The 16675-nt window shown below is 33.4% G+C and overlaps 1 protein-coding gene across 4 annotated transcripts in view; it reads left to right on the forward strand.

The window, feature by feature from the left end:
• ERG (ETS transcription factor ERG) overlaps nucleotides 1-15865 on the forward strand; it is a 115706-nt gene extending 99841 nt beyond the window's left edge. For 3 of the 4 annotated variants that reach the window (XM_039369735.1, XM_039369742.1, XM_039369751.1), the window contains 8 exons: nucleotides 100-248; nucleotides 2238-2441; nucleotides 3129-3209; nucleotides 5972-6043; nucleotides 8833-8901; nucleotides 9607-9663; nucleotides 11058-11105; nucleotides 12061-15865. In XM_039369735.1, the coding sequence (XP_039225669.1) occupies nucleotides 100-248; nucleotides 2238-2441; nucleotides 3129-3209; nucleotides 5972-6043; nucleotides 8833-8901; nucleotides 9607-9663; nucleotides 11058-11105; nucleotides 12061-12581 (1201 nt within the window). In that variant the 3' untranslated portion in view covers nucleotides 12582-15865. The remainder of the gene's footprint in view (nucleotides 1-99; nucleotides 249-2237; nucleotides 2442-3128; nucleotides 3210-5971; nucleotides 6044-8832; nucleotides 8902-9606; nucleotides 9664-11057; nucleotides 11106-12060) is intronic. The other variant, XM_039369760.1, reaches the window with a different exon arrangement.
• The last annotated feature ends 810 nt before the right edge of the window (nucleotides 15866-16675 follow it).

Here is a 16675-nt window from a genome sequence, read left to right on the forward strand (position 1 = left end):
TTTTAAAAAAATAGAACTCTCTTAAAGTTGAATCTCCTAATTTTTTTAAAAAAAATATTCTATATTATCTGGGAATTTATTTTTAAATTGTTTCCTTAGGAGTTCCCCTGACAATTGCAGTGTGACAAAAAGTGGAAAGATGACTAACACTGAAAATGTTGGCATGAACTATGGAAACTATATGGAAGAAAAGCACATCCCTCCACCAAATATGACCACCAATGAACGAAGAGTTATTGTTCCAGCAGGTGAGCAAATATTTTTAAATAATTGTTTAAAGACAATGTACATTATCACTAAATACAGTAGAGACCATCCATTCGCATTAGGAATGTCAAGATCCCACACTGATTTCAGAACACAACTAGAGCATACACTTAATTCTTCTCCATTGAAATTAACAGCATAGTGTTTAATGTTGGTAAAATTATGTTGTTTTCAACATCTCTGAAAGAAGGAGGAGGAGGAGGACGAGGAGGAGAGGAAGAAGAAGAAGAAGGAGAAGGAGAAGAAGGAGAAGAAGAAGAAGAAGAAGAAGAAGAAGAAGAAGAAGAAGAAGAAGAAGAAGAAGAAGAAGAAGAAGAAGAAGAAGAAGAAGAAGAAGAAGAAGAAGAAGAAGAAGAAATGTACAGACTAATATATTGGCAAACACTTAGAGTTAAAAAAAAACAGGAAAAATTGTTTATCTTATTTTTTCAAAGGACAACGGTTGGAAGAGACAAAACACTGAGAAAATGAGATCATTGGAAGCGAGGCAAGAATTTTTGTCTTGTTTTATCCTTATTTTTATAGGGTTTTTGTAATTATATTTATATAATTTTTCTCTTTTAATTTTCTGCCAAAAATTAGTAAGTTTGGTATTGTTGATTTTGATCATTGCATTCAAATTATGATTACCCTGGGGAAACAGGAGACTATAGGCAAGTTATGCTTTGCCTGTTTTTGTCTGAAAATGCTATGTAGGATTTTATTAGAACAGTTAAATCCAAGGATACATTATTACAAAAGGAAGAAAAAAACAGAAGGACTGCCAAATGAAGTGAAAGGCTTATTTTTATTTATGTGTTTCATTTTATGCCCTTATATACCTGCCTCATTCAACATTGTTGACAATTGTTAACAATCTTAACAATTAGTAACAATAATGAATTAATAAAAAATACAAAGTATAACAAAAAACAATAAACACATAAAGTACCAAGAAAAACTCATTCAGTTTGTCATACTGTTATTCTTCTTAAAGTACCAGCACCTACCATTCCCTGATCTTCTGTATTCAGACATGTTGGAGAAAAATATTTATTTCAGTTGCTGTCAAAACTTTCAGAGAACATCATGCTGGTTGTCATGGCACATAGTTTAAATATATGCCTGTTTCTCATAATCTGAAAATAAGAAATACGTATTTTATATTTAAGTAATAAAATACTATATAATGAGTTTGTTTAATTCAGTGATTTTGCTGTGGTCCTTAAACCACAAATATGCATAGTATATTTCAGATAGTCCACACTGCAATAGGGAAAATACTACAGAAAATTGCTAAAGATCTCTTCTAGTGCAAATATTTACTAATGGTTAATGTCAGGAATATTTATCTTTGATGATTTTAATGTTTTTATGCTGTAAGCCTCCCAGAGTCACTTCTAAATGAAATGGGTGACAAATAAATTTAGGAAGGAGGAACAAAATGTACAAAAGTGCCCATATACAAAAGAGAATAATGTATCATTTAGCTGGTGGAGATAGGTTAATTATATTATATACCTTTAGTTGATATTCCAATTATTTAACATCAAAGGCCTTTCCCTTAAAATATATATATTTTATATATATATACAGTATATATATACAGTATATATATACAATATATATGTGTGTGTGTGTGTGTGTGTGTGTGTGTGTGTGTGTGTACTATATCTGAGTCATATCTTGTGCCACCAGAATAAATGCTGTGCTACAGTCTTTCTCAATTTCCCCCTCTTTTTTTGCAAATCTATTTTAAGGTTCCCTCCCTACCCACTTCTCTCTCTGTGTCTGTCTCTCTCTCTCTTTGAAATTTAAGAACAAATCTGTTCCCAGAGTCTTCTAGTACACATAGTCTTTTTAAGTCAATAAAAGAAAGAATTCTAGAATTATTTCAGTAAAATTAATCAGTTTCAGTAGGACAGGCTTGCCCTGGGGAAAGATCTTTTTTTCACAACTTTAACAAAATGCATTTTCTGCTTTCAAAATAGATCCTACATTATGGAGCACAGACCATGTACGCCAGTGGCTAGAATGGGCTGTCAAGGAATATGGCCTCCCAGATGTGGACATCATGCTATTTCAAGATATCGATGGAAAGGAGTTGTGTAAAATGACCAAAGATGACTTCCAGAGGCTCACACCAAGCTACAATGCAGACATTCTTCTTTCACACTTACACTACCTCAGAGAAAGTAAGAAATAAATATGTTTTACTCTCCTTTAAAGATGTATGCTAAATTTTTCCAGTTAGGAAATTATTGATTATTTTTAAGACAATGAAGACTAAAGCATTATACATTTTATATAATTAGAATGGGTAATAATGTCTTTTTCTGGTCACATAACATTGCTTTCTTTCCATTTCTGAAATGTTAATTCTAAATGAAACCATAGACATACTGATTTTGAGTATATTCAGGCATGTGTTCTGTGCAACAAAATGAGCACTTTAGAAGTTCCCATTAAAACTGATCTTTTCAGGTTTAAGGAAAGCCCCTCAAATATAAATAATATAAAGCAATATATAGCATTTAAAAGTAGGAGAAGAAGGAAGTAAATTGGTTATTTAAGGCATATAGAAAAATGGTTCTAAATTTAAAAAAATGTAAGTGACCATTATTTTAATATCAGGCAGTGCAACACCAATATGACATATTTTTCACAGATTTCATAATGAATATTGTCACTAAGACACTCCTTAATATTATTCTGACTTAAAACTCCCTGCTTCCAATAGAAAAATCATAAACCCATTCCCACAAAGATATGAATGAACTCATGGCCACAAACAATCCTATTATACTAAAAGAAAATGGTTAGTAAGATAATTTTGACTATTCTTTTTTTTTAAATTCTTGGTGTTGCTTTTTGTTTTGTAGCTCCTCTTCCACATTTGACTTCAGATGATGTTGATAAGGCTTTACAAAACTCTCCACGGTTAATGCATGCTAGAAATACAGGTAATGCTGTCACGGCTCCCCTTTTTACAGGCCATTTTCAAAGTTCAGGATTTCTGTCTAACAGATGCATGCTGACTGCAATTTAAAAAAAAAAAAATCAGAGTGCTTAAGACTGTCATATATGTTTTAATATTGATGGGAATTTCATACATCCAATGCTCTTCATAAACATGTAAAACATTTAGCATTCTTGAGGCAATATTGTACAATGGGAAGGGAAGGATTACTCACCTATGTCTTTCCCATATCTATTTGAACACAATTATGAGACTCACATGGAATATACCCATCATTAGTTCTCCTGGTAGTTTTTCCTACCATGTAAACAAAACAGCAGGGCAGCTTTTGCTGTGTTTTCTTATATTAATGAAGGAACTAAATTTTTGATTGGTCTTCCATGGGGAAAAAAAGTTATTGTATATGTGCAAATGGAAAGAAATGGAAGGGAAATCTAGCCCAACTTGCTTCCTAACATTACAATGTTCAACATACAGTGAGATCAGATACTTATTAAGCAATTCATGTGAGAAGAAAGAATTATGAATTTAAGAGGCTGAAACGTATCAGTTGTCCTAATCTTTTTGCAAGCTTAATCTTTATTCTATCTGTACTTTTAAAACCAGTGGAACTAGCTTGAATATCTTTAAATGGTGCAATCTAATGGTATGCAGTAAATAATGTAGTATCTTGAGCGCTTATCATACCAGAGGAAGGCATTTCTGGATTTGTCCCTTCATTCACCTGAGACCCACTATTGTGTATGCCAAGCAAATATTTTTTTAGTCTCCTGGGCTTCTAGATATTTTCAGAGCTTGTATACCACTGTAACAAATGTAGCTTCTGTCATAGCCCCCTTTTTAGTTACAATACATTGGACTGCTACTGTGAATCATTAGATAACTTCCCGGACAAACTCAACTAGTCTATTCTTGTGAGCTGTTTGCCCATCAGATCAGATCATTAATTTTAAAAGAGAGAAAGATAGTAGGGGAAAGAGAGAAATTGTATAAATTTAATTTTGATTCAATTGCATGTAATTAAAACAAGCCCCTTTTTTGAACTGTGCATCCAGTAATGTAATATCTCTAATTTGATCAAATAAAAGTTCAGGGTACCTCATGTTTCTTATCATGCCTGACAGTTTTAATGATTTCTAGTGACCAGAAATAACAGCTTGTATAATCATTCTTAACTCTGGGGACTTTTTAAGAAAGTAGGATATACTTTTCATATGATATTTTTTTCTATTTCTTTACATCATTATTATTACCAGCAGTAGCAATGATAATTATATTTATATGTCTTTTGATTTCCCCAGTATAAATCAAGGCAGTATATAGACTTGCTCATTGAGGACTTAAAAATGCAATTAATAAAATGTTAAACAATTTGACATCAATTCATGTTTTGCTTTGTGCAATTGTCCTTTAGAAAGAGATGTGATGTATCATTCTTAAAACACTTTATGCATTTCATAGCTTAGCTAGAACTAATTTGATAAACTGTTTTAAATAGAATCTAAATTTCATGACTTAATACATTGTTAATTTTATTCCATTATTTTATTTTTACTTTATTTTTCTTTGTAATTCAGTATGCCTGGTGCCTTCCCCCATTTTATCATTGCAACAGTTTTGCCAACTAGGTTAAGTGAGAAGCAGTAAGAGGCAATGACTAGACCAGGGGTAGTCAACCTTGGCTCTTTTATGACTTGTGGACTTTGTTGAGTCCTCGGTTAATGGCAATGACTTCACAAAGCATTCTGTAGTTTCAGGAACTCTTTATTAGTCTTCAGTAGCCCCCATTACAACACTGAGGTGAGCAAACCTCTCAGCCTCTCTTAAAGACGATTCCCAGGCCAAAAAGCAACATTTAGACACGCGGCGCACCTCATGCATGTGCGCGAGCGCCGGCGCCAGCCAGTCTGGTCCCGGGCAGCTTGCAACTGCCCGGGACTGTTGCAACGTCCCAAGCCTGCCTTTGCAGGCTCAGGACACAACAGACTTCAACTCCCAGAATTCCTGAGCCAGCTGTGAAGTCCACGAGTCATAAAAGAGCCAAGGTTGACTACCCCTGGACTAGACTATTGTCACCCAATGAGTTTAATATCTAATGAGATTTTAAACCTGAATTCCTCTGTTGTAGCCCATATTACGTTAAATTTCTTCATGTATAAAGATTACTACAGAGATATATGTCTTTTCTACTCTACATCAATGTGTTATATTCCCATATGTGTATTTATTCATTTCTCACAGTGCTTGTAATTAAAAGTTCTTCTGATCTCTTACAAAGTTCAGCTTTATCATAGCAATAAAAAATGTAGTTATTGAGTGATAAATAGCATGAGATTTGAGCCCATATACATCTCAGTGAGCTTACACCCCTCCCCTAGAACAGCCCTCCTATGAAGAATCACCACAAAACCACAGAAAGAGTTACACACTGTAAGGAAAATAATTGTATAGTATATAGTATATCTGGCAGACCTGTTATTACCTATGTTTGTATTAAGCAAGTAACTTCTATACTAATACATCGATTGTATAATTCAATAAAATATACAGTCTGCTGACACATTGAGATAATATGCTCTAATTGGAATTATTTTATATTAGTTGAACTTGATAGGGCAAATTAAGCCATCTGTTGCAGTCAAACTTCCCAAATGTTATGCCAAAATACTCATGATATTCACAAATTTATTTCAATATATATAGCAAAGCAATATTATCATGAGCCTTTTTTTTTCTTGCTTCCAGGAGGTGCAGCATTTATTTTTCCAAATACTTCAGTTTATCCTGAAGCAACACAAAGAATTACCACCAGGCCAGGTATGCAGAGATGTGTACATTTTTTACAATACATTCTATGATGTTTCTATCTTTTTTTTTTCTTTTAACACATAATTGTAGTTTTGTCCACTCAGAATTTAGCACACATTGCCAAGGCACACCAGATTCCCTACTAGTATCTGTGATATTAATTATGAAAGGATGTCTTAGGAAATCTTTGATGATGCTCTGCTTCCTGTCATAGCTTTCCTCTTTTCAAACAATTTTTCTCCTTCCTCAGAATTCTTTCCCCTTTCACCCTTAATAGACATCACATTTTCTGTTTTTGTTTTTCCTTTGTTTATCGAGAATCTGCTCAGTGCCTATTGAATTCAGCAAGAAAACCAAGCCAGCTGCACTTGTGCTCTGCAGTATGCTGAAACACTATTAAAATTTTTTGGAAAGAAAGAAAACTTTTTCTTTACTGAAAAATAGAATAATTGCCAGTGCCACTGTGTAGACGTAGGTGCTGAACAGGAGCAAAGGGAGAAAGGAGCGGGTGGGAGGAAATATTTGGCACAGGATTTTTTAAAAGAATTTGTAGCACTGAATTTAGGGCATGCTGAAAGATTAGGTGACCATGGGGAGATGGCATGACTTTAAGGCCTGGATAGACCACACAGCTCTGCTGCCTTTTCTTGTCAGGAATCAGATTCAAAGAGATTAGGCATAAAGAGGATTTTATTAATTGAATACACCAACTTTTTTAGTTTTGGTTCTGTGCCTTCTGTTTATTTATGAATTAGTTTTCTTAGCATTTTTAACAAACAGAATATACGTTGGTATTCTGTTCCCAAGGGCTTGCACAGTATATAATAAGGTAGGGAGAGCATACGTAATATGGTTTCTAGAGTTCTTCCCAATCCTTTAAAAATAGCTGCATACTGGCCAGGTGGCTGTGAAGGGAGGGGACTAAGAGGCTGCCAACATTGTGAGCTGTTGCCTTCCAACTGTGACATGAAAACTTTTTTCCACAACCCTCAGCAGAGTCTGCTCCATTGTTGAACATGAGGCGTGGGGGGGGGGGCTGGTTGCCATCTTCTTTCACACCAATGTTAACCCTATTTGATTTTGGAGAATTATACAGATAAACAAATTGAATTTTCATCCCCTTTACATAATTTCTTTCCAACATTTTCTTTTGTTTGGAAAAAATTGTAGGATAGGAAAAGATACAAAGCATTCTTTCCAGCCTTGTTATCATTAGTCACCATAAAAAGATTTTTGCATTTTTTCCCTGTGTAATGAAGTAACAGTTATGTCTTTCTGTGTGTTTCTGCTCTCCCTTCCCTTTTCATCTGTGTATATCTGTGCATATATACACCAAGAAGTAGATCATAGACTGCATGTATTCTGTTTGGAGTCATGAACTAGGAAGAGGAGATGGTCTGCAATATTCCTTAACTGCTGTCCAACTGCCTTTCCTGTAGACATTCACTGAGGAAGTTCTCCCCAGACCCCAGTTTGATCTAGCCATTATTAATTTTTTTCTTTCGTCAGCTGCTGTTTTGCACAATGAATTTGGCCCCTCCTGTTCAATTGTCAAAAGTTATTCTGATAACATACAGGCAAAATTCCAAACCTTTGTATATAATTTCTTTCCACTAATCAGTTAGGTTGGAAGGAATAGAAAAGTTCTAAATTAAATAATAAAAGGGTCAAATAATCCTATAATAAGAAAGGAATAGAGCAGAAACAAAGCCGTTTAGCATACAGCCAAATGTAAGATTGTGTGGGGGGAGACAGGTTATTTTGGAATTGTTTGCTTTTTAAAATGCAGACGTATCTCTTATGCATATTACAGTTTTAAAAAAATCTGAAACAGATTTCCAAAAGATATTATAGAAGTTCTTCTCAAATAAGGATGGAAAAATAAAGGAAGTAGCTTTCATTTGGAAAAAGGAATAAACCATGACCAGCACAATTTCATGTTTTAATACATTTTTTCTTCTGTAGGAATCTGTTAAATTGCAATCTTATTGCTTTTCCATGAATATATAGGTTGTGTCTATTCCACAACAATATATATGTTGAAGATACCGCTATGTACTATACCTAGCTTAACATAAATGTCTTGAAATGTAAACTTTAAAAAAAGGATAAGATATTTTGAATGTAGCCATGTAAACTATTCAGTGAGGACATTTTAATACTGTTATAATGTTTATTATGAATATCCTCAAATAATTAATTTTACAATGTCAAGTCCTCATTAAAAATTTTTTAAACCTATTTCTATGAAAACTCATAGAATCGCCATAGTATGGCAGATAACACTGTCACATAACTTTCTCATAAGTGCAATTTTGAGAAGGAAGGTTCATAATTATCTATTTGATGGCAGTGTCCTGTCTCCATTCATTAATCTAATACATTAATGCATATAATAAATTGGAGCTTTCTGAAAATGAGACAAAAAATGCAGAATACTAAACAATACTGTTTCCGTGATTTTAACATTAATAATAATTCATCTTTAATTTTGTTAATTACCTTGGTACTTTACTATGCAAAATGGAATAGAAACATAGGGATATAAATCAAATTAAAACAATATAATGTAATGCAATAATAGACAGATAAATGTCAAACATTGTATATGTTTATAACTCCAGGAAGAGATTTTTTTTGTACAGTGGCAATTAAGTGGACTGTTGTAAGAATAATGCTGAATTTTATATATCAGGAAAACTACTAATTTCAAGAGCTACCAGATGACAGGCATTTGGCCTAAAGCAGCATTCCTATTTTCTATTAGATCTACTTACAGTGATTTCTTCTGCACACAGATATATCTTATGAACCAGCCAGAAGATCAGCATGGACAAGTCATGGTCATCCTGCTCCTCAATCAAAAGGTAAAAGATATAGTGATTGAAAATTCAGTGGAAGTACCATAATTATTTCTAAAGCATTTCACCCTCACAAATTTCAAACTTAAATCAACCAACATGGAACTTATATTTTAAAAAACCCCTGACCATTACCTGTTTTGAGAATTGAGTGCACATATTAATAAAATAGATTTTCATGGTGAAATCAAGAGTATATTATGTAGCTATAATCAATAAGTTTGATCTTCAAGGTTGCTAGAAGTCAGGTGGCATACACATTTCATGAATAATAATAATTCAACCAGATGTGATAGACTATGAAGAGAGTCCCATTTCTAGTCATCCCTTAGGTATGGAAGCCAGATGGATGGTTTTAAACCAGTCACTTCCTCTTAGGCTCTGTGACAACCCAACTAATGAACAAACACCTTCATTGTATTCCAATATCAGTAGTTTTGCTATACAAACTAAATGGGCACAGTGCAAAAACATGCAGATCCTCTAATCATATTGGACAAATACTAAGAAAAAACATAACAAACAAAACTATATCCATTCCTTCACAATGTCTGCTGTTCTGAAACCAATAGATTTCATATTATTTCTGTGAAATTCTTCTTCATATTATTATTATTAAAGTACCAAGTACTTCCACTCTAAAGAATATTGATTGTATCTCTCCTTGACATAGATGGTAATAAAGATTTTTGTTTGTTTTTGTGTTTTTAGCTGCCCAAGCATCATCTTCAGCTGTGACCAAAACAGAAGACCAGCGTCCTCAGTTGGGTATGGCTTTAGCTATGCAATTATGTCTTGTATGCTAAAGATGATGGGAAATGTTCAGTAGTTTATGCTTCATGTGAGCGCTATGGACAGACAGTGGCCATCTTATATCTAGTTACAAACTAAGGATTTGTTGTACAGTGATACTGATATTTAATGTAGTGTATCATCTATTGTTTTTCAAATTATTTTAAAATAATGAATATAATGAAGATAGCTGTCATGCAGATAGTAAGGTAAATACTGTAAATGTAATGTGCAAAACCAGTCTACTAAACTGAAAATGATATAAGGTCCCTGTGAGCATCTTTTGCCTGGGATCATGAAGACTGTTCACTGTTTTAATGCAAAATTCCTAAGGACAGAGATAAAAATAATATTTAACCACAATGGATTGTCATGGAGAAATAAAAAGTTGGTCTTTCTGTATTATTTTGGAAGTTGAACATTTGAATATATCTATATTTAAGAAAGAAATCCTGAATAATGTATTATAGGTGTTGGTACCTCTTACTAACTTTCTATTGGAAAAACATTGAAATTTCATAGCAAAAACAGATTTTAATTACTATTTATTTACTTACCTATTGTAAATAGTTTTGCTGTGTATAGTAAAAAAGAAGCATAAAAACCTCTACTGTTTTGGCTTTTCTATGTCAGTTGCTACTTTTGAAAACACACCTCCAGATCTATAAGAACTCAGTCACATTGTAACAGGTGGACATTCTTTTATAACTTTCCTGTCAGTGGAATAGCAATAATGCTGGGTGATGGATTAAGCCACTTAACTCTGTCCATTACTCTTCACGCCCTAAAGCCCTCATATTTCTGTCATGATGGCAATAAAACTGATTAAATAGACCTTGACTGACAAACCATCATAACTTAACTGAGGAGTACAAGTAAGCATAAAGGATTTTGTTGTAATCCTGTCTACAGTTACTAGAATAAACTCTCTTGATCCTGTAATCCCTTAATTTGGAGTAGAGTCTGGGCAAATAGATGGAGCTGAACATTTATGGGCTGGATGCCCTTCCTGACACCATGCAGGGTTCATTGCAGATATTTTTTTTCTTTGTGCCCTAGGACATAAACATCTGTGCTATCTAGGACTGAATTTTCAACCTTCTGGAAGGGAGGCGAGCATATTCACCACTAGGCCACCATGCTGCTATATTCTCTATATAAAAAATATAGAACTATACTCTATAATTAATTGAATATGAGTATCTAAATGTATTTGTTTTAATTGATGGAAGATTTACTTTGCAGATAAATACAGACTACCTAAGCTAGCAATATTATGATCATGCATGTTAATCCCCTGTATTTAACTTGGAAACATTTTTAAAGTTCTTACATAATTTTGGCTTATGTCTATTTCTATCTTGATTTAGATCCTTATCAAATTCTTGGTCCAACAAGCAGTCGTCTTGCAAATCCAGGTATGATAAAATATTAGCATTTTTACCTGAAAATAAGAAATGTATTACCTAAAACATCAGAGTGATGATAGTTGGTATTAGTGTATTCCATGAGTCTGTCATTGTCATCAAAATCATGTTTAATTTTAATTACAGGAGAAAAAAGTGAAAGAAAAGCTCTATCAATGTGTAGAGTTTTTGAAAACCTGCTCCTTTTCAGACCATGTTAGTATATTAGATGGGGTCTGCAGCATTAGAAAAACAAATATAGTTCCTAAAAAACTTTAGTATGGCTGCTTGGATCCTACCAATCTGATATGGGTTACTTAAAACAACAGTTAACTATGAGAAAGTTTTGAGTTTTTATTCATAGATTTACATAAATTTACTCATAAAGTTTACTTCTCAATGATTAGCCTAATACAAACCTTTCACAAAGGTTGTCTACTTCCAGTTTAAAAATAAATGACTATCAAGCAAAGGTTCCAATAAATCAGTGGCCATGCTGACGAATAAATTTCTAATATTAATCAATATATAGTGCAAATTGTTAAAACTTTTCTTTTAAAAATAAGTAATTTGATCTTCCTAAGTAATAAACAATAAACATTGTCTTCAGTGGAACTTGACTAGCTACAGTACCTTACTTTAATGGAGCTAAACTTCAAAGTTCATATGCTGTGGATGATGAGTCAAGGATTGTATACAAGGGATAGGAGTTGCCATGGTTTGAAGATCTTTTCTGCCTTTCTCATGAACACACAGAATATAGCTTTGTGTGTGTGTGGGTGTACTGTATAGATAATTATGATATCTTTGATTTCCTCATATATTCTTTATCTTGTCCAGACAGATGAATCAATTGAGGAACAGGAAAAGCGTAGCCTAGAGCTATGTATAGATTGTGGACCACTGTCTTTCTGTTAATTTCTAATACAATACCTCTAATGATTCTTCTTTTTTCCCTTGCCTATAGGGAGTGGGCAGATACAGCTGTGGCAGTTTTTGTTGGAGCTTCTGTCAGATAGCTCCAATTCTAATTGCATCACCTGGGAAGGTACCAATGGAGAGTTCAAGATGACTGACCCTGATGAAGTTGCACGGCGCTGGGGGGAAAGGAAGAGCAAACCCAATATGAACTATGACAAGCTCAGTCGTGCTCTTCGTTATTATTATGACAAAAATATAATGACTAAAGTCCATGGTAAACGTTATGCCTACAAATTTGACTTCCATGGAATTGCTCAAGCCCTTCAGCCACATCCTCCAGAATCATCTATCTATAAATACCCATCAGACCTGCCCTATATGAGTTCCTATCATGCACACCCCCAGAAAATGAACTTTGTTGCTCCTCATGCTCCTGCTTTGCCTGTTACTTCCTCCAACTTTTTTGCTGGACCCAGTCCATACTGGAATTCACCAACTGGAAGCATCTATCCCAACACTAGGCTCCCAACCACTCATATGCCTTCTCATCTTGGCACTTACTACTAAAGAGGGAAGAATATTTTAAAGGATATGTTTTCCAGGAATACAAGAAGTTACAACCAGCAAATCTGAACAAAATGTGCCTGAAAGACTGATAATACTGATCAGGATATAAAACAAACTTTTTATATAGAGAGATTAAAAAGTGTAAAGATGCTACTAAATATGTTGACATCAAATCTAAACATGAAATAAGGAAATACACATCTAGTTAAAAGTTTGTAATAATAACTAGAACATGGGGCCAGAAGAAATTTATGATTGTTATGTCTTTTTTCATATCACAGTAAAGTAATACAAGGATATTCTATTATGAACTTGGATACAATATATGAATATATAAATGCATAAAAAAACTAACTGTATTTTTTTTTACAAAAAAACAAATACGTAAAAAGTGGGATAAATCTATCTCTAGAGCAGACTATGTTGTGGTTGGGATAAAATGCCTGTATTTCACCATGAGGGAGGGATAAGATATTTCAAAACTGTGAATACAATGCAAGTTAAAGTTTCTTGATGATGTTACAGAGCTCTGAGCCAAACATTGGGTTTGAGGATGTGTTAAGGGCAAGTGTATGGTTGTAGACTAAGGGTTCAAATATCAGGAAGTTCTCCTGTGCAGACCCTGTTGCAATAAATAGGAGCTCACAAGAGCATGATTAAAACCCTGTGTCTGGTAAATGTAGAGGAAAGGAGTAGAAGAACATGGGGTGATAAAGATGAAGGAAAATGTATTTCTTTTAAAGAGGGAAAAACTGACAGTTTTTGAAGAATTATTTGCTTGGACATGACAAATACCATAGTATGTATTAAGCCATTTTCAGTATTATCAAAGAAAAAAACAAAGCCTTTATTTTTAAGTCAAAAGAGGGAGAAATAGTGGTAATTGAATTATGCATCTCTCTATAAAGATATTAAACTGGAATTGTGTGCTATTTAAAATGACACTTCAAACCTCATTCTTCTTAAGGGAAGTTGTTGTCTACTAGTTGAAAAGGACAAAATCCAATTGCCAATATACATATTTGTTAGGCAGCGCCAGGTTTTCTTTCCGAGTCGCGAACGCTGTGCGTTTGTCAGAATGAATTATACAAGTCAGTGTTATTTTTTCTTTTGATATAATAATTTTATAACTTATGCATTTATACACTACGAGTTGATCTCGGCCAACCAAAGACATAAAAAATGACAATCAGAAATACTGTGGCCTTGAATTTTAACTCTGTATACTTCATGTTTACATTATGAATTTAACTAGTTCTTAGAAAGCAGAATGTATGTAATAAAATAAGCTTGGCCTAGCATGGCAATTCAGATTCTCACTGTTGTCTGCATTTTCATCTTTTTGGGAAAAAAATCCCAACAACTTGGTTTTCTTTTAGCTGTGTAAAAATATTTTTTTTAAAAGTGTTTATAAATTTGAAAGGTTTTCCAAAAAATTGAAATTAAAAAAATAAGTGCTTTTATGTCAACCCACTAACATTTCAGCTCTAACAGTAATTATTACAATTTGGCAAACCAAATGAGAATGCTCTCCAAACTAGCTGGTGGAATTGACAGGAGCTCTGAAAGGGCATTTGATTTCTGATGTGTGTCTGTTGTTAATTTTGATCTGGAAATATGAAAATATTCATAATCCTAGAATTTTCTTTATATATAAATCTGGAGCAGAGTTTCCCATTCCATTGTTGGATTGCTGCCTGTTATATCACATTCATTTTCAGTGTGTTGATATTGTGTTGTACAGAAGTCAATGATAGTAAGGAAGATTAAATGATAATTAGCAGGGAGAACAAGAAAAAGCAACAGCAACATATTCAGCATATCTCTTATTTTTACCTTAAAAAATTGCAACCAAAGCACTTCTACCTTCCTTATTGACGCATATTTCTTTAGCTTCCTGTTTCCTTGTTCAACAAGGCAACCTTCTATGCCTCTCACCAGTATTATACTATATAACAGCTCTATTCTATTCTCTGCTTTTGAAAATGTGTTTATCTATATTTTCCATTGGCACAAGGAACCCAAATAAAATTATGGCCAATTTAAAAATATACACAAAAAATAGTCCAAATAATATTATTATGAATTGTATTCATACTTAAAGTATAAAATTCCTTGCTACAGCAGGTTATATGATATGAGGGACTTGCATTCATCTGTGATAGATGTATATGTGGATGTGATCTTCTTCATACATACATATTTATTGAGATCATTTTGAGTTTTGTCCTTTTTCTTCATGTATCCACTTTATATATTCTTCCTATATATCAATTTTTGTAGATTCATCTGGAATATTTTTACAGAATTAATTGTATGCACTTCTTAGCATGATTATTTGCTCAAAGCAAAAACAATTCAGGTACTTCCAAGGCTTGACTGTTCACTTGACTGATTCATTTACTCTTTGCACTTTTTCAACTAAACAGGTAGTTTAGCCAAGCCTAATAGTTAAAATGTAATAAAATCTATCTTAAATTTTGCCATGCAAAAGAAGTGCAGAACTAACATAGCTTTCAATAAAGTAGATTTGCCTAAGATCAGCCCAATGCATCTGGTTCTCTGCAAGAAAACAAACAGCCTTCAGATTCACCTGGCAGCAAGTTTTTTCATCTTGCTAGATGGCAGAGCCAGGACTGAGCTGAATTTAATCTAGAGCTGAGCCATCAGTCAGTTGCTGAGGGGAAAAAGGAGACACTAAAAAAAATTACAATAAAATGATATTTTAAAAATGCACCCATCAGGAAGCAGAGGAAATAGACATTCTCTTTGTAGTCAGGTGTTTCCTGTACAAAGGGGTACTCTCAGGTTATTAGATATGATGGAATGTGAACTAAATCCAAGTATTCTGGATCACAGTTTAGGCCGTCCTTAGTATTAGGCCTTCCAGAAATCAAGACTGGGTAGAATTAGATACAATAAACCCTCTCCTATTTGATTTGATTAAAGACCTAATTCAAAATGTAAGAATTCTAACATTACATCATACATATAAAAGACATTTCAAATTTTCACTTTTACATTGCATGCATGTCCACAATGTATTAATTGGCTCTCAATTCTCCAGTCCAGATAATGAATTATTAATATCTGAGCTTTGATCTTTTCAGTTTTTTGTTCTAAGAACTTTTTTCCTTCAATTTCATATCCGTATTTTTTAAGACACTCACTTAAGCCATTCTATCTCTCCATAGTTGGGTGATTACTAACAAGTTTTTACTAAGATACGTGATCTTTAAAATTGTACTTTTCATTCAGAATAAAAGTGTTACTGTTTCAAAGTGTTTGGTGTAACTACTTCCTTGGTGTAAGATCCAAAATATAATTAAATGGTGGCTAGTCCTAAAACAATTAATTTTGGCTTTCAATTACACTTGTATTCTTAGCATGCATTTAAGAGAGGGGATTTTTATGGTCATTTCTTGTTTGAACACAGTATTACTGGCAATGAATTGGTAGAACATAGCTGAGGAAAGTACAATATATACCTATCACTATCATTGATCTTGTAGTTATTATTAAATCAACTTACATAGATACAGTTCCACCTTAACTGCAAGAACTGTAATCTTATTATAGCATGGATGCCAAGTTCCCTGTCCAGGGCCCCTTGCGCCTGATTTTATTGTTCCTCTGTTTCAGAATCTAGCCTTTTTTGTATTATTCCTGACCTCTTAAAATAAATGGAAAACTTGTTCCTGTTGGCATATTGTGCTATTCACTCTCTCAGGCAGCTAATTGTCTACCATTCCATGGAAATTTCTTGTTTTACTACACATCTGTACTGTATCAAAATGGTGATTGTTTTCAGAAACAAAGTTCCTGATTATTGGTGCTCTTAATGGTTTGTTACATTTCAAACTCTTGAAGTCGAAATTTCATTTATCATCTTCAAAGTAATTTCAGGTTTGTTGATATCTTTTTAAAACTTAGTTAAAGATATATACAGAGGGACATTTTCCTAGGTTAATTTTAATACAATGCAAATCAGTTCAAAAGTCAAAATGGCTTTCTCTTTTGGGGGAAAAAGGAATATTAGTGACCAAGCTACTTGTCACATTTTTCCTTGCTGAAATGCTATTTTAAAAGTTTTC

The sequence above is a fragment of the Crotalus tigris genome, unplaced genomic scaffold, assembly GCF_016545835.1.
Source record: "Crotalus tigris isolate CLP2741 ecotype Arizona unplaced genomic scaffold, ASM1654583v1 scf7180000017601.7605149639:7615979, whole genome shotgun sequence".
Lineage (NCBI taxonomy): Eukaryota > Metazoa > Chordata > Lepidosauria > Squamata > Viperidae > Crotalus > Crotalus tigris.